The 26542-nt window shown below is 41.2% G+C and overlaps 1 protein-coding gene across 2 annotated transcripts in view; it reads right to left on the minus strand.

Annotated features, from left to right (window-relative positions):
- The window catches only part of Ednrb (endothelin receptor type B), a 71408-nt gene extending 45080 nt beyond the window's left edge, over positions 1–26328 (minus strand). The window contains exons 1-7 of one of the 2 annotated variants that reach the window (XM_060391570.1): positions 26043–26328; positions 24905–25438; positions 5649–5761; positions 5312–5516; positions 3928–4077; positions 3046–3179; positions 2206–2314 (exon numbers count right to left, since the gene is read on the minus strand). In XM_060391570.1, the coding sequence (XP_060247553.1) occupies positions 2206–2314; positions 3046–3179; positions 3928–4077; positions 5312–5516; positions 5649–5761; positions 24905–25387 (1194 nt within the window). In that variant the 5' untranslated portion in view covers positions 25388–25438; positions 26043–26328. Of the gene's footprint in view, positions 1–2205; positions 2315–3045; positions 3180–3927; positions 4078–5311; positions 5517–5648; positions 5762–24904; positions 25653–26042 lie in introns of those variants that run through there. The other variant, XM_060391571.1, reaches the window with a different exon arrangement.
- Between the last annotated feature and the right edge of the window lie 214 nt (positions 26329–26542).

The raw sequence follows: 26542 nt of genomic DNA on the forward strand, positions 1-26542 counted from the left end.
GGCTCTGTGGGTAAAGGCACTGTGCAATCTTGATGACCCAAGTTTGAAGACTACAACTCAGGATGGAAAGAGAACAGACACCCAAAAGTTGCACACATATACACTATAGCACTTATACATCCTGACATAAGTGACATTCTCACACACATTGCATTCACACAGTAATGATAAGTAAAATTTTAAAACTGGAAAGGGAAATAGCTTTAGTGGCATATGCTGATTTTAAGTACAAAGAAGAAAAAAATGTATGTAATTAACATTACCCAAGACACAGACACTTTTTTTTTAGTGTGTGTATATGATGGATGCATGCACAGAGCAGGATGTCTGTTGTTCCTTCTATTGCTCTCTCCTTTACTCCCTTGCAACAAGGTCTCACTGAACCTGAAGCTCATTGTACATGCCTAGCTGACTACTGAGACTGTCTCTGGGATCTCTCTCCGTCCAGTAATGTTAGGGTTATAGGCACAGGCAGGCAAGCCCGGCTTTTTCCATGGGTGCTTGTGTTTGAACTCAGAGCTCCAGGCTGGCAGAGCAAGTGCTCTTTCCCAGTGAATCATCTCTTTGGCCCACAAGCCTCTCTTAATTTTCCATACTTTGTCTTATTTACTTGAAAAAAAAAAACATCTTAATGTGTGACATCTGTGAAAGCCAAACATTTCCCCCCGAGAATACAAGTATTGCGACTGCACACACAGTTGAGTTTATGTCTATGCGACTGGTGTACGTGGCCGGAACCTGCTCTTTCTCAGTTGACGCTGACATACACTTCTTCCCATGATGATGAGTTTAATATCGCCCAGCTATGTTTTCAGGCACACGCTATGCTCACATGCCTTTTCAATACTGTTGTGCAATGAATTTAAAAGGGATGCAAAAGTCTTGATGTTTACATTTTTCGCTTTTCACTGGCGTTTTTAACTTTTTAAAAACTTTGTTCATTCTGTTTGTTTTATGATAGATGCCCGGTCCAAGGAAATAGCAACTTTTTCATTTGTGTTATGATAAACTATATGTTCAGGGAAATAGCAGGTTTTCTGTTCTGTAAAGACAGAGCTGATTTTGATAAAAGTTCTCTTTCACCCTTAATGTCCAAATTACAAATGGGCAAAGACATTTTCAACTTTTTAAAAGTGTTTACAAGGAAATGAATTTTGATTTTCAAATAATGAAATACCAGGGACAACAGCCCATTCTCACAGGAGGGCAGGCATATTTTACTTGCATTGTTGAAAGAATGAACAAATGGAGAGATGGGTGCCATATTGTCAATATCTGAGCAAGGTGTAATTAAATTTACATGGAGCAGTATGATATTCCTATACACAAAAGGTGGAAAAGAAGCAGAAATGATTTTAATTTTTATACTTGTTATTTCTGTGTGTGTGTGTGTGTGTGTGTGTGTGTGTGTGTGTGTGATGTATGTGCCAGAAGAGGCCTTTGGGTGTCCTGATCTTATTCCCTTAAGATAGGATCTCTTACTGAATCTAGAGTTAGGCTAGTGTCTACCAAGCCCCAGCAATCCTCTTATTCCTCTCATCCCCAGCACAAGAGTTGCAGGCATGTGAGCAGCCATGCCTGTTCTCTTTCTCTCTATCTCTCTACCGTTTTGAAACAGGATCATCTATGTGAATTAAATTGGCCTTGAAATCACAGAGATCTGCCTGCCTCTGCTTCCCAAATGCTGGGATTAGAGGTGTGTGCCATTTTGCCCAGCACAGCATGCCTGGCTTTTCTCATCATTTCTGAGGACTTGAACTTGGAACCTCCTGCAGAGCAAGTGTTCTCCCCTGCCCCACCACCCCCAGCCATCTCTTAACCCTTGACTTTATTTGCATAGCCATGAGAAAAGGAGATTAACTTGTTTATAACACAATTTGTCGATGAACAATCAAAAATCTACCAAAATCAGAGGAACAGTTCATTTAACTAAGTTTTGTTCTTATTTGACTGCATGACATCAATTATCAATATATGCAATTTTATTAATCTGAGCAATTCCAATAGTATTAGTGAGTGGCTAAGGCATCAGGGCATGGGGTGAGTACTGGCATGCAAAAGAGATAACTAAAAACATTGTGTATGTGGCAATGCAGGGAAAATTAGCAATTTTCCATCTCTTTCTCCATAGGAATATTATGGTTCTGAAGACATTCATTTGATGCCAGATCACAGGAAACTTTTTATTTTAGAATAGTCTCTTACCTTAAAGCAGTTTTTGAATCTTTTGCTCACCAAATACAGAGCGATTGGATTAATGCATGAATTCAAAGACGCCATGTTGATGCCAATGTAGTCCAAAACCAACAAAAAGCTGCAAGAAGAGCAAATATGTCTGTAAAATTATGTTCTTTCAAAGATGTATTTAATGTACAGTTGTGTTTTCATGAACAAAACCATGATCACTCACATCCAGTGATTTGTGTTTATCCACTAATTTGCTTGTAGAGGTGCCTGTCTTTGTTTCACTGCCTGCCTGTCTCTCTCTCATTCCGTCTTTGTCATAGCCACTGCCCTTTCCTACCTTCATCTACCACATTCAGCTTTCCTTTTACAAATAACATTCTCATTTGGAAGTGATGAGACGTCCAGGGAAAAAAAATAAAAAGAACTTATGTGTATACTGAAGACTCTGATGCTTCTCATCTTGTCACTCAGTCATCATTTTGACAACTCTCTGCCAATATTCTCAAGGATTTCTTAGCTCATCTTATTTATCCATCTAAGACAGAAGTGAAGGTAAAATTGAGGGTCTTAATTGGCCTCTAAGGATAAGAAAATAGTATTCTTTCTGCCTGTTGGAAGGATTGATGATGGGGAAACATCTGAATGACAACTGCATAATTATTTCTACTCTTTCTCTTTTTAAAGAAAGCTAGCACAGATTAATGAGTTTCACACGTGTGTCATCATGTGTTGTTTTCTTCACCTCTCTTCCTCAGCTCCTACCTTACCCTCTGCCTGCTGCTTGATGGTTCCCTTCCCCCAACAGTCACCACGTTTCCTTTGATGTCACCTGTGTCCCACTGTATTTTCCTTTCTTACCTCAAAAGCTCACATCTGTAAGGATCACCCTCGTCATAAAGAGTGAGCTTCAGAATCCTGCTCAGGTGAAGAGGGAGCCAACAGAGAGCGAAAACAAGAACCAGGCAGAATACTGTTTTGGCCACTTCTCGTCTCTGAAACAGAACCACAGGTCCTTGTGAAGCTAGCCCTTGGCATTCACAGCACACATTCTACTCAGACAGGATTTTTAACAGTATTTACAAACATAAGACTCAGGGCCCCGAGCTTACAATTAGATACTGTGAATTAAAATTAAATTGCTAGGGTTTGGGGGGATGGAAAGACTGCTCTGCAGCTTAGAGTACTTGTTGCTTTGCAAAGGACATATGTTTGCTTCCCAGTACCCCCATTCGGGCTCACAACCATCTATCACTCCAGTTCCAGAGGATCTGATGCCCACCTCTCTGTGCACGTGTGCATGGTATGCATGCATGCAAGCAAAACATCCATACACATAAAGTAAGTCTGAAATATACATTATACATATATACGTGTGTGTGTTTCAAATGGAGAAGGTTGTGCAAGTCTGCAATACCATCATTTGGGAGACAGAAGGTCATCCTTGACTACATGGTGAATTAAAGGCTAGCCTGACCTACCTCACATGCTATCTTAACACAAAACAACAACAAACGGTAATGGTTCTCTTTAGATGCTTTTAGATGATACATAATCTACAGGTAAGTGATATAAAATGTTCTTTTCATTACAAAAAATAGCAGAATGAAGGAAGAAAGTGAAAATCTGTTCTACTGTTTGATGTTCATTCATCATCATTATTGTCAACATCATTATCATTATGAATTTCATGTCCACAATGTAATTATGGCCGTGATCTACTAGATCCTTAAATTCTCTTACCTGCTTTAAGTGATCATTTAAGGCAATCTGCATGCCACTCTTCTTTCTCAGCATTTCACAGGTCATCAGGGTGTAAAAGATTGCAGTAATAGCTAGTGGCAAGCAGAAGTAGAAACTGAACAGCCACCAATCCTTGGCTGTCTTGTAAAACTATAGAGAAAGAATTTTTATGATTAATGTCTTTTGCTTAAAAAAACCTTATGTACAGAGTGCCAACTAAAAACGAGATATATCCATCAAAGGACAATGATTTTGTAACATATCTTTCATGTATGTACTGTGTAAAATTTCTTGGGCCCACATCTACTGAACATATAATTAAAGCCTGCATCAAATTAATGGAACATTACAGAGCATATTTCAATTCTTTGGGACAGTATAGTAAGACTTAAGCAGCTGAGCAAAACTCTTATGTGAAGATAAAACATTGAATAACCAAATATTTAAAATTTGGAGTATTATTGAGGATAAGTGTTTAGGCAATGTTTTCCCTTTCTACTAAGTGTGTTTAGTGTGAAAAATGGGTATGAAGAGCTCTGTACCAGCCATTTAGGTCAGTAGTGTAAGTATACATGTAAGGTCTATTAAGAAAGTGCTTGTAACTTATACTTTTCCTGATTTTACCTTTGGGGGAAAAAAACCTTATCGATCCAGATATATCTATGTTGGAAAGGATTTTATGTCCCCAATGTGGTACTCCTTTTTAGTAAACAAACTCATTCTTGACATTTCATTAATGCCCTCCTTTGTTCTTTGACTTATTATTGAATTCATAGTTCATAAAGTTTATATAATCTATGTACATGTAAAATGTAAATAGTCCTTAATTATAGTTAGAACAACCCCCTTTGTATTAACCAATTCTGCTGAAAAAAAAAGTCAAATACGCAGATCTGTCTTTTAGAGACTAACATTTCTGATCAGAGTTCTTTAATTAATAGCCCAAATTTGATAGTAATTTCAAAGGGCTTCTCTTTTAACATCAGAGATGAGGGGCAGGTTACCGTACAATCCACTACTACCAGGCAACTTCTATCTAAACGTGTGTCAATCCATCTGTTTTTCTGACAATGTTGGGTTGTCTTGTGTATATTACACAATAATGATCAAGGCTTGTGGGGCGTTACATACAAAAGCCATAAAGTCACAGCAGTTCTTGTAGGACCTGATTTATCTGGATCCCTAAGGTGTTCATGGAGAAGCAATTATCCTGCTTCTTGCAGGTTGGGTCATTAGTGATGGTTAACCTCACAGTCTTGGGATCTAAACTCTTAATTCATGCCAAAGGTAGTAATAAATCAATAGCTTACCAAAGTGGGGAACTAGGGAAAAGAGTTAAATATTCATAAAGAAAGTGCAGAAAGAAAAAACAAAGTGAACTTACCTCCATGAAGGCGGTTTTCTGAGAGGGATGAAGCAGGCAGATCCTGAGAGACTTTCCTTTGTAGTCTGTCGTAATCATATCAAAACCTATAGCTTCAGGGACTGCCAGAACCACAGAGACCACCCAAATTAAAACAATTTCTACTGCTGTCCATTTTGGAACCCCAATTCCTTTAATTCGACTCCAGGAAGCAACAGCTCGATATCTAAAGATGGAAAGAGAATTATTTTTTCAAGCAGGTAGAGCTTGGTTCTGTTGAATTGCATAGTTTATCCCCTAAATAACATGGCAGTTCTATGGAGCTTAGAATCTCCTCAGCCTAAGAATAGACTCTTACCTGTCAATACTTAGAGCGCATAGACTCAGCACGGTGATCCCCACAGAAGCCTTCTGTATGAAGGGCACCAGCTTACACATCTCGGCTCCGAATGGCCAGTCCTGTGCCAGCAGCTGCAGTGAGGAGATGTGAAGTTGTTAGAGAGCTTTGCGCAAGGCCGCCTATGAACTGATCACCGAGCACAGGTGATTGACAGAGCAAAGGAAGAACTACCCTTGAGAAGCACCTGCGTCCAAGAGAGGAAAGGTTGGGAGTAACACAAGTGCAGCCAGTTTATGAGACTCACTGTGTGTAGACAGTGGCTTAGTCAGGGTCTCATTGGAAAGGCCAAGGTCCCATTTGCTTAATGCCTCTTTAGAATAGTGGTTCTCAACTGGTGGGTCACAGTCCATTTGAGGGACTGAAAGACCTTTTCACAGGGACCTCCTAAAACCGTCAGAAAGCACAGATATTTACATTATGATTCATAACAGTATCAAAGTAATAGTTATGAGGTAGGAATGAAAATAATTTTATGGTTGGGGGTCACCACAATGATAAGGAACTGTATTAAAGGGTCGCAGCATTAGGGAGGTTGAGAATCACTTCTATTGAAAACAGAGCTTGCATATTTCATAGAGCCTCAATGCTCAGGTCATGACCATGTTAAAACATACATTTATTAGACAAAGAGAAGTAGTTTTGAGTGGAGAAGAGTGGGGACAGGAGGGCATCGTGTGTATTCAAGGTCTTGTGTTTATCAGTAATCAATTTACTTAACTAACTCAGCTCTCCGTGGACACACCAGGCATATGCCTGCTACAGGGCATTTGGTCAATGCCATTCTTTAGCCTCACAGTCTTTTCACTACAGATGGACACATCCCCCTTCTCTCACCTCCTTCACGTCCCGTGTGGACGTTCTCTACATAGGACCTCCCAAGTTCACACTGCTCTTCCAATCATTGGCCAGGCCTACCTGTCTCCTCCCACTCCCTTCTGTTCCTTTTTATTATAGTTCTTACCAACTCTTACTGCATATAAAAGTTACTTTATTGCTTGTTTAGCTGTCACTGTCTGGCTCTCTGGAGTATAAGACAGAGTGTGAGTTCCTCAGCTGCTTCAAATGGTGTCTGACATACAGCAGATTCTTGGCAAACACTAATGCTGCTGAAATACATAGGTACTGAGCAATAGGACATGCTTCTTTCTCTTCCCATATTTATACAAGTATTTCTCTTTATCTGGTGTCAACACCTACTGTTAAAAGTAGCTATTTTCCTTTTTTTTAATTTTTTTTCGTATCAGTTACATTTTATTAACTCTGTATCCCAGCTGTATCCCGCTCCCTCATTCCCTCCCAATCCCACCCTCCCTCCCTCATCTTCACCATGCCCCTTTCCAAGTCCACTGATGGGGGGGACCTCCTCCCCATTCATCCAATCTTGTTTTATCAGGTATCTTCAGGACTGGCTGCAAAGCCCTCCTGTATGGCCTAACAGGACTGCTCCTCCCTTAGGGGGTGGGGAGGTCAAAGAGCCAGTCATTGAGTTCCTGTTAGAAACAGTCCTTGTTCCCCTCACTATGGGAAACCAATTGGTTACTGAGCTGCCACAGGCTACATCTGAGCAGAGGTTCTAGGTTATATCCATACATGGTCCTTGGTTGAATGTCAGTCTCAGAAAAGACCCTGTGCCCAGATATATTTGGTCCTTGTGGAGTTCCTATCCTTTCCCCATCATACCAACTCCCCTTCTTTCATGATTCCCTGTACTCTGCCTAAGGTTTGGTCATGAGTCTTTGTATCTGCTTTGAAAACACTGCTAGTTAGAGTCTTTCAGATGCCCTCAGTAGACTCCTGTCATACATTCAATGCACATCCCATCTGTCTTTCTAAATGAGGATTGATCATCTTACCCCATGTCCGCTCTCTTGATTATCTTTTTTAGGTGTATAGATTTCATTATGTTTATCATATGTTATAGGTCTATATAAGTGAGTATATACCATGTTTGTCTTTCTCCTTCTGGGATATTTCACTCAGAATGATCGTTTCTAGATCCCACCATTTGCCTGCAAATTTCATGATTTCCTCCTTTTTGATTGCTGAACTATTTTCCTTCGTAAACACTGGGTGTCCCACACTGGTAAATGAATCACTTTAGGTAGACATCCGGATCTAATATTCATGAGATTTTGAAAATAAAGAAAAATATTTATAATCTATGGGTTTTGAAAACACTTTTAAAAAATAACCTTAGAAAAGTGAGAGATATTCTGAAACATAATTGGATATTTCTGCCTCTTTCCTGGTAATGGAGACTCTAGTGATTTTTCTCAAGCTTCTTGACTTGTTCTGTCTCTACCATGGCATTACAGGCTACAACGTGTGTCTCTTTATGACTGAGACTAGAGGAATGAACATGAGACTGACTTAATTTCTAAATTGGATATGAAAACTTACATAGACACATGGAACAAAAGTTGGAAGACTTTCCTCATATGTACTTAATGTTTGGGAACTTAAAGGCTGGGCACATTGACAAAGCAGAAAAGGGGAGCCAGTCAGGAAGGTAAGGAATGCTGAGATCTGGAATAACTTTTGCTAATAAGCACCAAATACTATTTGTTAAGGAATGTCAAATATAAAAACTCCCTAAGTTTTCCAAAGAATTCAGAAATTGGAATTTTTATATGAAATCATATAACATACAAAAGGTACCAATTAATTCATAATTTTAAAGACTTTCTTATATAATATTGTACTAAGTATTTTCTATGACATGTATGATAGCTTCTGGATTAGTCAATTCAATCATGATTGGTTAATTTATTCAACCAGTGTTTATTGAATATTCACTACAAAGATTATTCTGAGTACAAAGCAAACTACTGGCTCTTGTAGAGCATACATCTAATGAGGGAGATAAAAATGCATCAAAAAAAAGATGACATCCCACAGAAGAAACCATATCATGTGAGTGTGTGTGGGATGTGAGCCTTTCTCCATAAGCCTCTTGGTAAGATCTTTCTGAAGAGATAACACCTAAGTCTATAATTGGCTAAAGTAACGAGCACACGATCTGTAGAGCATGCTATGAAGACAAAGGAGCAAGCACAAAGGTGGTCACAGCAAGCCCAGTGAACTGGAAAGATAGCAGGAAGCCCTCCAAGTTGGAAGTGGGTGACCAGCCAACTGAACACAAGCTGAGGATGTAAGAGTTCAAACGCTTGCTCAAAGGCATTCACTTGTAAGGCTCTGAACAGGAAAATGATATAAGGGAACTTTCTGCTCAGAATGTGCTCAAGGAAAAAAAACAAAACAAACAAACAAAAAACCCAACATTGTATGATGTGCTGGTGCCATGATAACCAGGCCCTCATAGTGAATAAAACTATATATATATAGTTTTATTATATTTATTATATATAATATATATATATATATATATATATATATATATATATATATATATATATATAACCAGGCCCTCAAAGTGAATAAAACCAGGCCCTCATAGTGAATAAAAAATATATATATATATATTGCTAAAAATAAACTAAGCATGTTACAGGTAACTTATATGCTTGGTTTTCAGCTGTATGTATGTTGGCAAATGGTATACCAGATGTTCACTGGTACTGAGAATTTAGGAAACCTTGACTCTGCCAAAACTCATGAGGGTACCAGTTTTATCCCTCTGAGCTTTCCTCTTATATAATCTACAGTCATGGCTGGAGGGGGGATTTGAGGTACTGTAGCCACTTTTCCCAGTTGTTGCTTTTCCTGGTTGAACTTTCTCTGAGTTTCTATTTCTTTCAATTTTTAGCTTATACTGTATATTAGGCACCTGACTCTTATTTGGGTTTCATATAAAAATAAAGTGAGGCAGCCAGGAGTTCTGTGATCATGGTGGATTGGTTGGAACATTCATACTGAGTCAGACAGCAGAGGAAACCTGAAGCTTCAGGAGCGCTGTTTGTCCTAGAGATTTCTCTTCTCTGGAGAAAAATGTACCTTTGGCACAAAACCCCTGTAAGCTTCAATATGCTTTCTATTTGAGCCATTTGTGTTAGAGCCACAGAATTCTCTTTCTTTCCATTTGTATTTGGTTCCTTAGGTTTCATACACAGGAACCTTCAAGGCAGTTTGAAAGAGAGACTCTTGCTTTGAGGAACTAGAAGGAACTGCTGGGTTTGTTCTTTTGTCCCTCCTCTGCGGCAATTAGTTGTTTTGTGTGGTGTGTTTTGTCTATCTCCATGTCTCAAGCAACTCCAGTTTACTCCTGAATTGCAGCTTTCAGCTACCGGTTGGACTATTTCAATTTAGGAGCCTATGGAAAGGGGGGAAAAGATTTTTCTTTGTAATGTTGTTTGTTCTCAGTATACTTCATACTCTGGAAGAAAATGACCCTTGGTTATCATTATGCCTTCTAGCAATTAGAACTGTTTTATGAGACCAAAGGCAAATGGGAAGGAGTGCGTTATGTAGATGCCTTCATGTTACTTTATCATGGTGAGCCTGCTCACTGCAAATGCAGTCTTGGTCCAGCAGGCAACAACACCAAGATGACGAAATAACTTACGTTCCAAATTCACCATGGTCCTGTCACCCCAAGTCTCTCAAACAGTGCTGGCAATTGCTGTATCCTAATTATTACCTCGTTTGGGCTGTTATTCAATCTTTCATGAACATTATCTTAGTTAAATAACCCCAGTGGTTCTTGAGAAGGAAAGAGGGAACGCACACTGTGCCTTGAAAATTATGCAATTCCCATTGATAGAACTCCAACAGGAGAAAAATTAAAGCATCTTCAAATGTAGATTAAGTAAAATTATTGCGAAGATCCCTCAGAAGATTTGAGGTGAAGTCATTGGGTATGCCAGTGATACAGGGATTCCAATCTTGTGGTTCCAGAAAAATAAAAGATAGATATGACTTTCATCAGCCTAGTGCTTCTGAGACAAAAAGAGAATGACAAAAAGTGAATAACTTTAAGAACGTGTATCTCACAAACAGTGGAAGCTGCTTTTAAAGCTTACAACAGCAGAGACATGGCAGAGGATTTGAGGAACAGCAGAAAATGCAGGAGCACTCTCTCAGAATGTTGTAGAGAAAATGGAAAGGCTGTGACACGAACCAAGAGAATGAACAACAACAACAAAAATATGAGCTTTTCATCAAAAACTATCAATGCCCTCATAGCAAGGAAGAAGACATGGGAAGGATTAAAAACTGTTTCAAACCGAAGAAGGCACAAGAGCAGAAAAACAAGATAAGAACCATATCAACCCAAAGGCAGAGCTAGAAGTTTCCTTTTCTTCTCTGTTTCCTCCCTCTTTCCATTCCTTTTTTTTTTTTTTAATTTACAGTCTTGCTATATATTAATTGTACAAAGTAATGGAGTTCACACTGGTATTTTCATGTATGTATAAATGTACATTGACCATGTCTTTGCTCATGAATCTCTTCCACCCATCACCACCCTAAGTCACTCAAGTCCCTCTGAATTCTTTCAACTCCTGCTTCTCTTCCCCATCTCTAGTGCCTGCTATACTATCTTGTAATTCTATAAGGTTTGCTTAGTGTTTTCTATGTGAGTGGTAATGGGAGTGGAAGATCGTGAACAGGATGGGAGCCTGGTACAGAAGGCCCTCTGAAAGGCCCCGCCCAACAGGGGATTGAAGCAGATCATGAGACTCACAGCCAAACTTTGGGCAGAGTGCAGGGAGTCTTATGGAAAAGGGGAAGGACGCATAGGAGACAGGAGCCCCACAAGGAAACCAACAAAGCTAAAGGATCTGAGCCCAGAGCTTCTGTCACGAACTGCTCTCTTTGATCACTTGCTCCTGTCGATGCGGCCTTAATGAGACACAGAGGAAGAGGACCCAGGCAGTCCTGATGAGACCTGATAAGCTATGGGCAGATGGCAGAGGAGAATTCCCCCTTTCAATGGACTAGGGGAAGGGAATGGGAGGGGAGGAAAAAGGGAGGGTGGGACTAGGAGAAGTTGTGGAGGGGGCTTCAGTCAGAATATAAAATGAATAAATTGTAAAAAAAAAATTAAAATTTAAATTTAAAAAATGGGATTGCTTTATGATTAAATAACTCAGAAAGTATCCAAAGTCATAATGTCACCTGAAAATTGCATACTTCAAGGAAAACACAATCTACCAGAAAGACAGTGAAAATGAGCATACTTTGAAAAGAACCACTTCAAGAATCTGTGAAGAAGCCAGCTTGGCATGGAATCAGGTGCTTGATATTACTTAGCTTCAGGTGAGAGTAACACATAACAATAGGATCCAGTTCCAACCCTATTAATGAACGCATGAGAGATTATTCCATCCTCCAGAGAGACCTGACTAGGAAGGGAAAGCCCAATTGTTGGCTGTCTACATTGTTACCATGGTTATGATCATTATGATGATGATTAATATATGTGTGTGTGTTCGCCTGTGTGTATGTGCACATGTACATGTATGGTTGTCTCCATATTGGAGGGTATCACCTTTCTTTGAGCAGGAGATGAGGGTGGCTCTGAGCCATTTCAGGTGCTGGGAACTGAACTCAGGTCTTCTATTAAGAGAGTGAATGTTCTTAACCACAGAGCAATCACTTTCAGGCCTGTGTAAAACTCTTAAAAGAGGTTCAACTTTCGATTCATGACTTTGCTTCCAACCAGGGTTCCCATAGACGCATCTCTTTGTCAGGTTAAGGCTAAAAACTAAAGCCCTCAGGTCCTAAAAAGAAAAATAAGCTCGGGGCTTTAAAACAGGGCAGAAGCTGGGATATTCTGCTCATTGTCCATCTGGATTTGAAACATGCAGTGATTGAACCTTGACCATATCATGCCTGAGTCAGATTTACTCCATCACAATCTGACTGAGCAACCAAAGACAAGTGGACAAGCAATGTGATCACATTCCCTTCAAAGGCGTTTCTTCAACAGACAATGAGCTAAAACTACATATGATTTCAGCTCCTTTATTTCTAACACAGATGTTTGTCCCCAGCTTTATTCTTTGTTTGATTGTTTTATATTCCCCTTGAAGCTAATATGTATGATTTCTGTTTACATAATTTCTTTCCCAACCTTGAACTCATTTGCATTGGCAACTCTGATCAAGATCTTCCTAAAACCTGGCCTAAGCTGGATATTTTACTGATTGTTGGATCTGTCACCCAAAATCCCTGTTGGCTCGTAGCTACATTAGCTTCTTGATTTTAACCTGTAGATAATTTTCAGGGTTCCAAACTTTACTGGGTGACATGATGAATAAAAAGGCTATCCAAAGTAACATACCAAGTAAAGATAACTATACAAGAGGCCATGCGTGACCAGCACATACTTTTTAGAGATTCATTTATTTTATATGTGTATTTGTGTGTGTGTGCCTGAAGAGGCCAGAAGAATGCATTAAATACTTTTGAAATAGAGTTACACGTGATCATGAGCTGCTTGATGTAAGGACTGGACTAGAGCCCCGGTCCTGTGGAAGAGCAGCATGTGCTTTTAACAGCCAGTCCAACTCTAGTTCCAGCCCCTGGATTTTTTGTTTTGTTTTGTTTTAACTCCTCTACAGATAATCTTTAGTTCTGCTATAGACCCTGAGGATAGACATACCCTGATCTTGCTCTATGATCAAAAGCCTGATTCAATTTCCCTTTCTCAGGAAGAGCTTGGCTAAATTTTGGGTAAGGCAAAAGTCAACATTGCATGGCCTTGTTTTCCAAGATTATCATGGTAAGAAAAGTAACTAACTGTACCCTTCCTCTTTGTTTGAGCTCTAAAGGACTCAGTGTTTGACCTATTAAGGGCCCACATCCCCCCCCCTTTTTTTAAGTCTTTACAGGTCAGTTCATCTGAAGATGCACATGACCATGGTTGCAAAATAGAGGAATTGAGCTGGAGCCCTCCTCCCTGAGGACCAGCTCTCTAGGTGCTGGAAGGTGTTATGCAAGTTGCTGGGGGAGACAGGACAACACGAGTCTTATCTAACAGAGACCTCTATGAACTATAAAACCAAACTGCCAAGCATGATGTGCTCACATGTGCAAAAGGGCACGATGGTAAGGGTGCTAACAAATCACTTTCTGATTGGATTTGAGGTCCACTCTACAGAAGGGGTCCCGTGTCTAGTGCTGTAAGCCTGATCAAAGCCCTTTGGCATGATGTTTAACTAAGCAGACATATCATCAAAGCACTTTTGATTATGTGTGTTTATACCTTTGGACGTGTATGAAACTGACAAAGAGTACTTAGTTTACTCACTTAATAACAGATACTCATCCACACCAACTGCGTATCTCTAGAGTCTATGCTTATAACCAGGATGTTATCTTCCAAATAGTGCTTTTGAAAACTGGCCTTTCAGAAAGAGCATGCTTAGAGTTAAAACAGTTTTGAATCACAATCACGTAGCTGTGTGTGAAATGTCTATCTGCAACAAGAGACTGTATCCCAGTCATCCAACTTGATGGTTGACCTGAAATACCTATTTGACTGGCAGGTGCTGCAGGGCCCCTAAACGCAACCCAAGATCTGAGTGAAGTGTTGTGTTTGGTATTAGGGATTAAACCCAGTGCCTGGATTATGAGGTGAGCAGCTACAGCTGAGGTGTATTCCAGCCCCCAGATTAAAATCTGGACCTCTGGACCTAGTAAAGTAGAATGCTTTTTACACTGCGGGCAGGAATCAACAAATTTATTAAGAGTCTGAGGCAATAAATAAATAAATAAATAAATAAATAAAAATAAGTGCAAGAAGGAAGGCTTCTTTTCTTTTTCTTTCCAGCCTGCTTGCTTGAGCTCGGCCTTCTCTCATTTTCTCTGGTGCTTGAAGTAGGAAGTAAAGCAGTGACACCCTAGTTGACAAGCTGTTAGGTCCAGATGGAATATACCACTACAGTCCCGCTTGTAGATGGCAGGTCATGGGACTTCTCAGCTTCACATCTATCTATCTATCTATCTATCTATCTATCTATCTATCTATCTATCTATCTATCTATCTATCTATCTATCTATCTCCTTCATCAGCATCATTGTCTTCTATCTATCCCTTTTCTATTCACGTATTTGTTTATTCTAATGGCTCTTTTGTGAAAAAAAAATGACTTAAATATCAAGCTATTTTTTTTCATATAACATTCAAACATTTGGATGTTTTGCAGATAGGTGCAGCCATCAGAAGAAACAAGATATGGGAGTGTTCAGGCCATCAAAGAGGAATCAGGCAGCCAACGAAAATGATCTCTATCTTGCGTCTAGGCTCTGTTTTTAGGTTGGTATTATTTTTGGCTCTGCTGAGGGATTGTGCTATTGCTCTTCATACCACTGGGAGGCCTGCAGCCCAACCTCTGACCTGTGTTATCACAGAAGACAGGGAAACATAAACTTCAAGCTGTAACCAAGCTGTTCAAATCCGACCGAGCGATAGTACAGAGCCTAATGAGAACTGAGCTGTTACCACTCTCTAATTTGCAATTTTGAAGGGAAGGGGGCTGCAGAGAAGAGAAAATTCCTGTTCACCAGCTTTCATGCTTTCAGTTTCAAACTGGCAGCTGCCGCTCTGAGAGTCGGAGATGAGAGAAGAGTGCAGACTGTTGCTCCCATCATTCCGTAGTAAGGAAGAGAACTGCGGATGCTCTCTAGTGCTTTTCCTCTACAAAGCCCCAAACTGACTTTTTTTTAATGGCATGCTTGATCCACTTTCACTATTTAGACATTACCGTTAAGCTATCTAATTAAAAGGGTAAAGTCAGAAGGTTTTGTGGCAACCCAGCTAAGTCTGTTTTCCTCTGACAGAATCCATGCTCACTACTGATGCTCAGCTCTGTCAATCACATGATCTCTAGTGGTCATCTTTGGGAAATTTGGTCTTTACGGCTTGTTGATGCTGAGGAAACAAGCACTTCTTTAACACTCGAATCCTTGTAGAAGGCCTGTGAGGTTTGTGGGATACCCACTCTCAACCAAGACAGCATTTTAAAGCCTTGTGAGTGGATGCTTTTAGGTATTTTTCATACACTTTAGTAAAAGAGGAAGAAGTAATGTTAGTAAAAATGCAGCAATAGCACATTTCTTACTTCCTGTTTTTGTTTTTATCTTTGGGCTTTACCCCTTTAATTGCATGATTTAATGTTATGACCTGATGATGAAGATGACTTAAATGTATGTGTGTGTGTGTGTGTGTGTTTAATCTGTCTTGCTGGCCATGGTGGAGCATGCCTGTAAATCCTAGAACCCAGAGAGGTAGAGGCAGGTGAATTCAAGGCCAGCCTGGTCTACAAAGTGAGTCCAGAACAGCCAGGGCTATGCAGAGAAACCCTGTCTAGAAAAACAAAACAAGCAAACAAACAAACAAACAAAAACAAAAACAAAAACAAAACAGAAAAAATTTATCTAGGTCTGAAGCTACTCTCAGTAGGGTAGATAGAAAGCAATTCTAGCAAGGTGTGAAGTCCTGGGTTCAATCCCCATCACAAAAGAAAAAGAAGGTCAGTGTGCCCTCTCCACAGAAATTAAACTTACAGATACTTTTAAAAATTAAGTTTGAATATACGTTATTATTTAATGGCTATCATGGTGAGCAGACTCCTGTAACTGACTCTAGTGTCCACTCCATTTGTCTCAGGTAACTCAATAGCTCTTGTTGGTGATGCATCCTACAGACACTACACTGCGGTGTTTATTTGACAAAATGGCACACTAGGTTTGTTCCGGCCTGTTTATACTCATTCCAAAGCACACTTCCTTTGAGTGACAAAAGCAAACAAATAAACAATACATCGAAAAAAGAACATTTGGCAACCAGGCCAATTATAAGAATTCTGCTCAAGAATGGCCATTTTCTAATTTATAATTTTTTATAAGTTTAGAAAGAAAAGGGCATGGCAATCCAAACGAGCTATTTTAATATCATATTATAACATTATTTTTATATTACATAGTTTTAAATTTTCTTCTATAAGGATAAGTAGCATGAGTAGGGAACAGCCTTTGTTTTTTGAGGTTATTACACAAATACAAAATCCCCCAAAGGGCTTTACATTTTTCATTTCTCTTTTTAATTAAACCTTACATTCTTGAGTAATTAAATGGGGAAAACACCTGTTAATACCTAGCTCATACCAAAAGGAATCAAGCCTATAAAATCAGGAAATTCCAAAGCTAATCGTCTTACACGAAGAAATGTTCACTTGCTTCATTAACCACACATACCACTTTGTTTTTTTTTTTTAATTATTATTATTTTTAAAATTAGGAGTGTCTGCTGAGCTTTGAGTGAAAATTCCCATAGACTGCTTTACGACATTTCAAGTGTTCAGGACTCTGCCAGGTACACAGTGGTCATTCATTAAATGCATGTTGAATAAACATGAGTGAACGAGTGACTGCATCTGACAGAAGATGGAAATCTTTTCATAATGCTCACAGTCTCATGCTCTAACTATGTTCTTTAGAGAACAGAGAGGACAGTGCATTTTCCTTCTGAATCTTCTAACCAGCTGATCTTGACATGGAGCCAGAGCCTCTGGGATATGGCTTCATTGTGAGCTGAGGACTTGTTGAGTTCTGACCTTCCCAGCTGACAGGAAGAGGTGAAAGGCAATGCCTCTCCCACAGTTGTCTTCCCACTGCAGACCTGTCTCGGAAATGACTGACATAAAACAGACCCTGCTGATTCTCACTGTTGCATCGAGACCCTGCGTTCTTGGAAGGACCTAATTATGGTACATACAGGTGGTTAGAGATGATTACTAAGAGGCTCGGTGAGCAATGCATAAAAGGAAACAGCCAGTTGCTTCCATCCCGTGAGCTGGGAACATGTCTTTGGCCTTAGAGAAGATCTTTAACTGTATAAACATCAGAAGAAGGGAAGAATGGGTCGTTACATTCCCAAAGTTTAGGATGGGAAATATTCTTTGAAAAAAAAAAAAATCTCAGTTTCCTGTAGCTGATAAGTGTTATTTTGGTGGGGGAGTTTTAAACTACCGTTTTAATAAGGGACTCAGGGACTTCCATGTCTGAATTGTTTTTATTCATTGAGAAAATGTATGCTTTGCTTATGGTTAAGTCCATAGAATTTTTTTTTTAATGTACTGTGCCCATGTCCTCAGGGACAAACACAAATTACAAGTGTTTAGCATCAATCAAAATGCAATAGTCATGTGAGAATTAGGCTATGTGAGCTAGAAATATGTGGCCAGAAATGATATCAACTCGTCCCTCTCTGGACAGCACTTACGTAGATCACAATGTATATACAGCGACAACCGTAGCTGTGGGAAGCAGAGGCCCTGGAACCTGTTTCATCTACTCAAACAGCAGAGAATTCCCCTGTTCTGGAATGTTTCTGTGACTGAATAGAACTCTGGCTTTGTGGTGACAAATTAAATACAGTGCTTGTAAGAAATCTCTAGGAAAATCAGAAAACTAAAAATACTGAAAACGTTTCATCAAAATTCAAGTTTACATTAAATGTAATATACTATTATTATCAAAATGGAATATTTATAAGGCTGCAACAGGCCAGGAAAGAAATGGATCTCCCAGCATATGTCAGGCACTGGGTTTCATACCTAGTATGACAAAAAAAAAAGATTATTACTGTCCCATTATCTGAACTTAAAATCATATCCATAAAAAATCATATTCACAGAGCTCTGGACACATTCTATATTCTTAAGAAGCCCAGCTAAGTGAACTAACAAAACTATTAGGTTCATTTATGTGAGCTGGGTCTCCTAAGAAGATCCTCCAAAATGTCTAAAGAGACCAGGAACTGGGGTCCTTACAGCCACAGGACTTAGAATATAGCACAGAGGGAAAGACCAGGACAAAGCTTGTTAAGCCATTTCAGACCACAGTTGGGCCCAGTGCTCTCTGTGTAATATTTTATGGGACACCGATGACTTTTTGTCAGATGTCTGAATTCTACAGACTCTAGCAGCCCTTTAAGTCACCGGAGAGGCTGTGCTCAGGGTAAATCTCCTGAGGTTGGTTTGTCTTCTGTCTGGAATCCGCAGTGAAACTGACACAGGGAAGTGGACCAGGAGCCCCAAAGAGGGAGAACTTGGAAAATGCTTCAGTAAACTTGGCCGATACTTTTTGACTCAAGAATAATCATTTCTAGCCTCGACTCTATTGCTACTCTCCATTCACCTTTTCATAGTCCACCATGTTTTGGTCACTTTTTTCATTTCCTGCACTTTCAGTGGGGAACCTACAGGGAAAGAATGGCAGCTTGCTATAAACCACCAAGAATGCAGAAGGCTGAGATCAGCCATGTTTTGGCCAAGGTGTACTCGGACACCACAGAGGGCTGTATCTCCAAACAGAACCAACCTCTTGAAGGCTTTGCAAAGTTCTGGAGGAGGCTGTTTCACATCATAAATTAGAGCTAAAATCTTATTTCAGCTCAGGCTTTCTCTGTCAACACACTCTAAATCACATAATCATTTATCAGCATTTGACATGTTTCTCTAAAAATAAGCAACTATAGCATATTAGCCACACCAAGATAACCTTATATGGCTTTCCTTGTGAAATGAAGAACAGGGTTTCTTGGCCCTAACACAAGAGCTTGGCCATGTCATCATTTTGTACAACTACGGAAATATTTTCAATTTGTACAACTTATTCTATGTGAGCAAGGAAAGAAAAAAAAAAGTGAAGCCTTTCACAGATAAGCCTTACAACATTGAAAGAAACTTTATCTGCCAATTTTAGGGGCTTCAATTCACGGAGTGTTCAAGTGCCAGATCAAAGGCAAAGATAACTTTTCACTGTGCAGAGCACAGTGTTTGTTAAGCATTTTGTCACAGTAATCTGCATCCAACATGTGAAACAGTGTGCTAGGGCCATGATGTCTTGAGTTTCTGAGTTACTTGAATCTGCTATTGATCTATTATTTAGTTTGGCCAACACCCTCAAACAGAAGGGCCAGGCTTTCCCACTTCTTTTTAGTTAGACGTAAGTGAGAAAGCCCCTTGATGTGATGTCCTAGGCATGATATTGCTTGTGTACATGCATTCTTCTGTTACTGGCTGCTGTAGCCACTAAACTGAATGCGCATTGAGCTGTTTGTTAATAGATTCTAAGTCACCCAGAAACAATTGCCTTCCCACTTATTAGCTCCTGTTCAAAGAGAACATTTTCATGTGCTTATTTGGTACTTCTTTTTAAAAATAAAAAAATAAATGAATCTCAAAGATAAGCTTGTTTTCATTTTTGACACAAAATGCTTCTGCCAACCAGCATATTTCATCGTGGCTAGGATGTAACTGACATAGCTCAGCTACAGGACTGGTAATGAGAGCATTGTTATTAAATGTGGCGGAAGTACTCTCCTCTCGGTGATGCTGAGCTCTCTGTGTGTACATATACTGCAGCTTTACAGAGAAAATAGCTGTCACTTCAAAAGCCAACTGCGGTGCTGGCCCCTCCATGTTTACTTTTCCAATTAGTCCAGTTTACTCACAATTGTTAAGAACCACAAGGGATCTATCTATGTAGGGAATCGAGAAGAGTGAATTTGTTCATAATGATAATTGATAGTGTCACGAACAGAAAATTCCTGCCTGCCTGCCAAGACTTCTCATTCAAAACTCATTTGGGGTTCAGCGAAGCACTCCCCCATTTTGTCAGGGGAGAATTTTACTGATATGTGTGCTCCTGCTTAACTGGTTACATGTTAAAGATCAGAAATGTTGCCTGTCAGGAGTAGGCCTCCGTAGTTGTCACTCTCCTATGGTGGCAAAGTCTTAACAGCAAGACAATCTGACAGTGCTCCAGCATGTCCCAAGGTTAACTTTCAGCTCTTGGCCACCGTTGCACACAGATTACATTTAGATCTTTATCACAGTAGCTAGTGTGGAAATCCAATCTGCCTTCTAGTTTAGAAGCAGATTTTATAAGTTCAAGTTGCTTACATGAAAAGCAAGCTATTATTTGAGAATTATATACATCCAGTTATTGTCTTAACAAAAAGAGAAATACATACACATATATATGTGTGTGTGTGTGTTTCGAGACAGGGTTTCTCTGTGTAGCCTTGGCTGTCCTGGATTTGCTTTATAGACCAGGCTGGCCTCAAAATCATAGAGATCCACCTGCCTCTGCCTCCTTAAGTGCTGGAATTTCGGATGTGTGCCACCCCACCCGGCTGAGAATTATCTTTTTAAGTAAGATACAGAATTAATTCAAAAGCTCATTATTTTCTCAAGCACTTAAAACGCATCCCCAGTCAGCCATCAATCTATAAAAAAAAAAAAAAAAAATCACTGTTAAGCCAAACGAAATCAGAGCACTGAGCCAGCCAACCAGTAATCTTAAAGCACTTTGGCATCGAGAAGTATTCTCAACTCTTTTGCTTTCTGCGTAGCTTAGATACCTGACCCACCATAACTCACTAGTAGGTTCTTAGACGCAACAAAGTAGATGCCGCCATCATCTTAGTGTAAGTAAGAAGTGCAGAGTAAGCGGCTTGTGGATAAGGAGAGATTAAGCCTTATGTTGGGTATTTGAACAGTAGCTTTTAGTTCAGATGTCTACACATACCATGTAATCAAGGAGATGGTAACTCATGAACATATCACAGATGATAAAGAAATGCATATGGTAATAACAATGTGACAATATCTACCAAAATTGCAAGTACATAAAACTCTCTTTGACTTAGCAATGGCAGCCTTAGAGGTTCACCCTTTAGAAGCAGTTATGCATGTAGGTGTGTGCAAACACACGTGTGTGTCAATGAATTATGATGCTTGTAGCCGTGTGTGTAAAGACAAAAGCTGAAGAAAACCACTCCAAAAATCAACTTCCTTTCTTATTCCAATATAGAAACACAAACATTCTGATAGTTTTTATTATTTGCTTACTATACACTAGGACCAGGGCCAGATGGTATCTGTCTACTTATCTACAAATTCATATGAAGTCTTGTACTGTTTCGTGTGTCATTTCAAAATACACATGGTGGATGATTGGATTGTCCCTGTTTTCAGCTGTTTCATGTTCTGCAATGTAAGCACAGCCCATGCATCTCAATGGGGAGTGTTCAAAGGGCTTATTGTTTCACACATAATTTACATGAGTGTTTGAAGTGTTCTGTATCTGCAGCTTTCTCAGTGTCCCAAGACTCTTCCCAGGCCTCTTGATACAGGACACCACAGAGCAGAATAGCTCAGGCAGAAAGTTTCTAGGAATCCAGATACTGAAAAGAAGCATTGCAAAACAGGGCAGAGCAAGGCAGGAGAGGGCAGACAAGTTTCTCAAGGTTTTCAGCTGCTGGCAAGCAGGACCTCACTCAAAACCCTGCCTGTATTTTAGAGAGACTTGAAGGATGGACACTCTGTGATTTGTCAGCATTACTGAACTCTCTATTTATTGACCTTCAGATGTGCGTAATAGATTCAAAAGGATACTTCTGAGCTTCTAGGGCATATCAATAGAAGAGATGAAGGGCACCAAGTTCCCAGAAATTGCATATATTGGATTTCAAAGGACAGGTGTAACAGCCTGTCAGAAAGTTAGAGATTTACTTGCTTAGTCCAAAGCTCTACTTTAGAAAACATTTAAAGCAGCAGTCACAACTCACTAATATTATTCTTTGGGAAGTATATTGCCCAATGCTCCAAAACTCTAAAAGACATATTTTTAGAAGTTATATGCTGCCACAATTATTTAGATGAATAAAATGACTTTCAACTCGTCTTAGGTATTGTGGTAAACAGTCTTTAGAATAGCATCCACTATGCTGAATATTATAGACCATCTGAAGAGGACTCTCAGACTACAATTCTGACATTTCAAATTCCGAAAATGTTTACTGTGTGTCTTTACTTAATGTGACCATGAGTTGCAATTCTTCCTAAGCACTCAAGCCGAGGTCCTGACGAAGCTTAGGAGGCTGGAGGAGGACATGATGTGCCTTAGCATTCATGACCAACTGTGACAGGGAAGGTTACAGATTTTAGGACCAGATATGCTGGGTCCAAGTCAAAAGTAATCACTTTCTAATGGTGTGGGCAAATAACTTTTTCATTTCCTTAATGACTTAAATAAAGGATGATAGCAATACATTCTTTGAAATGTCATCTGAGTAATTTACTGAAATAAAATGAGTGCATAGTGGCTAATAAAAAAAAAAAGTCCACTGTTACAGCCTCAGACTAAACCAGAGGCAAGACAGTAGGATTTGCAGGAATTCATGTTGACACTCATAGCTGTGGGACGTAAGTGATGACTTGGATTTGGTTTAGACAGATTTAGATGATTAAGTGGCTAGATTTGTAATGACTCGTCAGTTTGTTTCAGAAGTATTCTTTGCTGCATTGAATAGCCTCAGGGTAAAGGATATAACTTCCCAGGGAAATAGGAACTTTCAAGAGGAACTTGAAAGTAAACCTTCATGCCCAGTCAGATATTCTCTGGTTCATCAAAATAGTCATTTGACTGGCAGAAAGTACAGCGGTCCGGTACAGAGCCAATTTATGTCTGGTCTACATGCATCCAAGGGAAGAAACTGTCTTCAAGTTTGCCTTCCACACAACAGTTCAGTGGCTGGTTGATGCAGGGAGGTGACTAACTTGATTAAATGTGCAGGTCAACCAATGCTCCCCAAAACAGAGCACCCATCAACTTGGATCTTGATTTCAGCTATTTTTAAATTTCTCACACTTCCCACCTTCGAACTGCTGAGTTCAGTTAGCAAGAGTTGAATGGAAAAGCTTGCCCAGCCCCCATGGAGAGACCTAACTCGCCACTCCAGAAGAAGTGGGTCTCTTCTGATCCCACCAGAGTTGTGACCATAATTAAGAAAATTTTCAGCCTGTATGTCTCCAGGCAAAGCCTTGGAGGTCATCAAAAGCAACTGCTGTCTCATGTTTTAGCATTTCTTCTGTGTTTCTGGTAGCGCTTCCCTCTAGGGTCTGGATCCTAATCTATGTCCCATCTCTAAGCCTCAGAAATGTCTGGAATTCCCTTAAAATGTGGCTACTGAGATCAGGATTCCCAGAGACCAGGGAAGGGAAATGTCAAGGGCTCCTTATGGTGACCGCTCAGGCAGCAGCGCTCTTCACTACCTTCCCCAAACTAACACCATCCCATCTCCTTGCAAAGACTGGCCTTTAGCAAGTCCACAAAGCACACTCTCATTTCTTTACACTTAAACGTTTCTTTTCACTCGCTCAGTATTTGTTAACATCACAAATTCCCTCTAGGGTCCTAGACACTTCATTGGGAAATGGAAGAAAATGAGACCCACAGGTGCCAGGACACGACTCGTCCTAACTTCTCAAAACTCCCGGAGTCAACAGTGTGGCTGTTTGTGTACTGCCTGGTTCTCTGAGCCCATTTCTTCTGATAACAGTGGGAATGACAGTAATGTGAACTACTGAAGCTTTCACGGACTTTATTACAGAGTCCTCCACTCTCTTGCCCGTGTTCCACGCATTACCATGAAATATCAGTGATGATGCCATGAGTGTTGAGTCTGGGAATCTGACATACTGGAGTCTGAGCTCCACCTGTAACTCATAGAGGGCCTTTGAAGATCCTATTGGTCATGTGTGAAACGGCCATAAATATCACCTTGCAGGTTGTTGGAATGGCTAGAGGAAGTAATGTGAATGACTGAGTACTTGGACCAGGACATTAATTCCATGCAGAGTATCTCGGGCCACTCGCAGCAAGGATTCACATTTTACATCTAGGCCTCTTTAGTCCAAGCCACTTTTTTTCCCTAAAACTTTACTGTAACTCCTACTTTCTGGGTCCTCAAAGCAATGCTTTCCAAAGTTCCTTGGCCCATGAACCACCTGGACGGCTGAAGATGTGAACTCTGTCTGGGGCAGATTTGCGTTTCTAACAACTTCCCAGGTGATATTCGCACTCCTAGTTTGGGGACCATATTTTCAGGAGGTTGCACCTAGAAAAACTGACTTTGGGACTTGTAATTCTCAAAGGTTAAATTTCATCATAGTTACGTAGAAAGGATTTTTAAAATATATGACTTCCATCATCTTCCGCAGAGCCTTTAATTCGTGTGCCTGGGTTGCGGAACCCTATTCCTTTCTTAACAGGTTTCTGGTGATAATGTCGCTGCTCAGACAGCCACACTTGTCAGAAGCCAAGAAAACCCAGAAGCTATCAGGAGAGCAGCAGTCTCCTCGAGGACGCGCCCCTCCAACGCCCCCATCCTTCAAAGGGGGTCCACTTACCACCCCCACCCGCCTCGCTTCCAGCTCATTGTCGGGGGCGCGCGTTACCTTGTAGACACTGATGGGGATGTCAATGATGATGTGTAGAAGGTCTCCCAGAGCCAGACTGGCGATCAAGATATTGGGACCGTTTCGCATGCACTTGTTCTTGTAGATGATTCTCAGCAGCGTGGAGTTCCCGATGATGCCTAGCACGAAGACGAGGCAGGACACAACCGTGTTGATGTACTTAAAAGTCTTGCTGATCTCAATACTTCGTTGGCACGGAGCGGGGAAGGCTCTTGGCGGGACTCCAGCCATCCTCCCTCCCTTGGTCACCTCGGCAGGTGCTGAGGAAAGCATCAGACTGGAGTTGGAACCTCTTGCCCAGGAGGTCTTAGTGGGTGGCGGCAGAACCTCTTCAGTCCCGAGAAGAGACGCTGTGGCTTGGGCAGGTGGGAATGCTTTTTCCTCTCCCCAAGCCCCCCACATGCCACAGGCCAGCAGCAGAGCCACCAAGGCACGTCCGCACCGGCTTGCTGGCGGCTGCATGTTGCAGCTTGCTCCGGGGAAGAGTCCAGCAGCGGCTCCGCTGTTGTCAGCCTGGAGACCGACAGGGGAATGAAGACAGGGCACTTTTGTCAGCCACCCCAGCCACGCCTCTGCAGACACTCACACCAGCCCGGCCGCCGCTACCCGCGTGGAACAGTAACTTTGGTTCGCGCGCCAACGCGGAACTTGGGAGCGCGCCACCGGCTCGCCCGCAGTCGCTGCTCTCGCTCTCCCGCCTGACCCTGCTCGCTGGGTTTTAATCCCCAGCTCCTGGCCCTGCGGTAGACCAGTGGGGCGGAGCATTCCGGCAGGGGTGTTCCAGACAGACGGGGAAGGCTGGGTGTCCCAGGAAAAGAACACTTAAACGTTTGCCGGCCAGAAGCAAGGCCGCTTTAGCGAAGCGTGGGGACCCGGAAAGAAGGCACCTAGCGGCCAAGGGCAAGCCCTCGGCAAGAGCCTCGAGAATATCAGCATCAGCTTCTGTGCTCTCCGGGTGAATTCAAACACGCAGTCGCTTTGCAACCCAATCTCAGTTTAAATCACTGCTACGAGTAAGTCCCTCCCCACCCCCCGAACTATTAAGTCAAGCGCGAAGCTCCAGAGCAAGGTGAAGTCACAGATGTTAATTCAACCCTTAACCAGAATGGTTAGTTACCTGGAGGCAGCAGGAGCTGAGCCGGGAGCCCCCTCCGCGGGTCGCGGGTGGCTGAACTGCCCTGGGGGGCTTGCCGCTTGCAGCAGGAGTCCAGCTGCTCCGTGGCCCTCCTCCTTCAGCAAACGCAGCCTGGCTCTGACGGAAGGCTGAGAGAATGCCACAGTGCGGATGCTCAGCAGCTAGCTCGGGTCCCTGCTGTCCCCAAGACAAGCACTTTTATTCATTCGTCCTGTCCCCAGCATCAATCACCGCCAGACTCCTCCCGCGTTTTCTGAGCGACCTTGCCACAACCCTTTCCCCTGGGCAATGCCTGGACAGTGTCAGCCCCAGCTGACCTCTGGGAGGGGCAGTCCTAGCTCAGAGTTGTGTCCCACACGAAGCTGTCTGCCATCCAGCCGGGAGAACCTACCACATCCAATGACACCCTGGGAGCTGGAGACTAGGGCAGGATTCTCAATGCTCTGGCTTCTCACAGAAATGCAGTGACACCTGAAATCTGG

The sequence above is a fragment of the Meriones unguiculatus genome, chromosome 9, assembly GCF_030254825.1.
Source record: "Meriones unguiculatus strain TT.TT164.6M chromosome 9, Bangor_MerUng_6.1, whole genome shotgun sequence".
NCBI classification, from domain to species: domain Eukaryota; kingdom Metazoa; phylum Chordata; class Mammalia; order Rodentia; family Muridae; genus Meriones; species Meriones unguiculatus.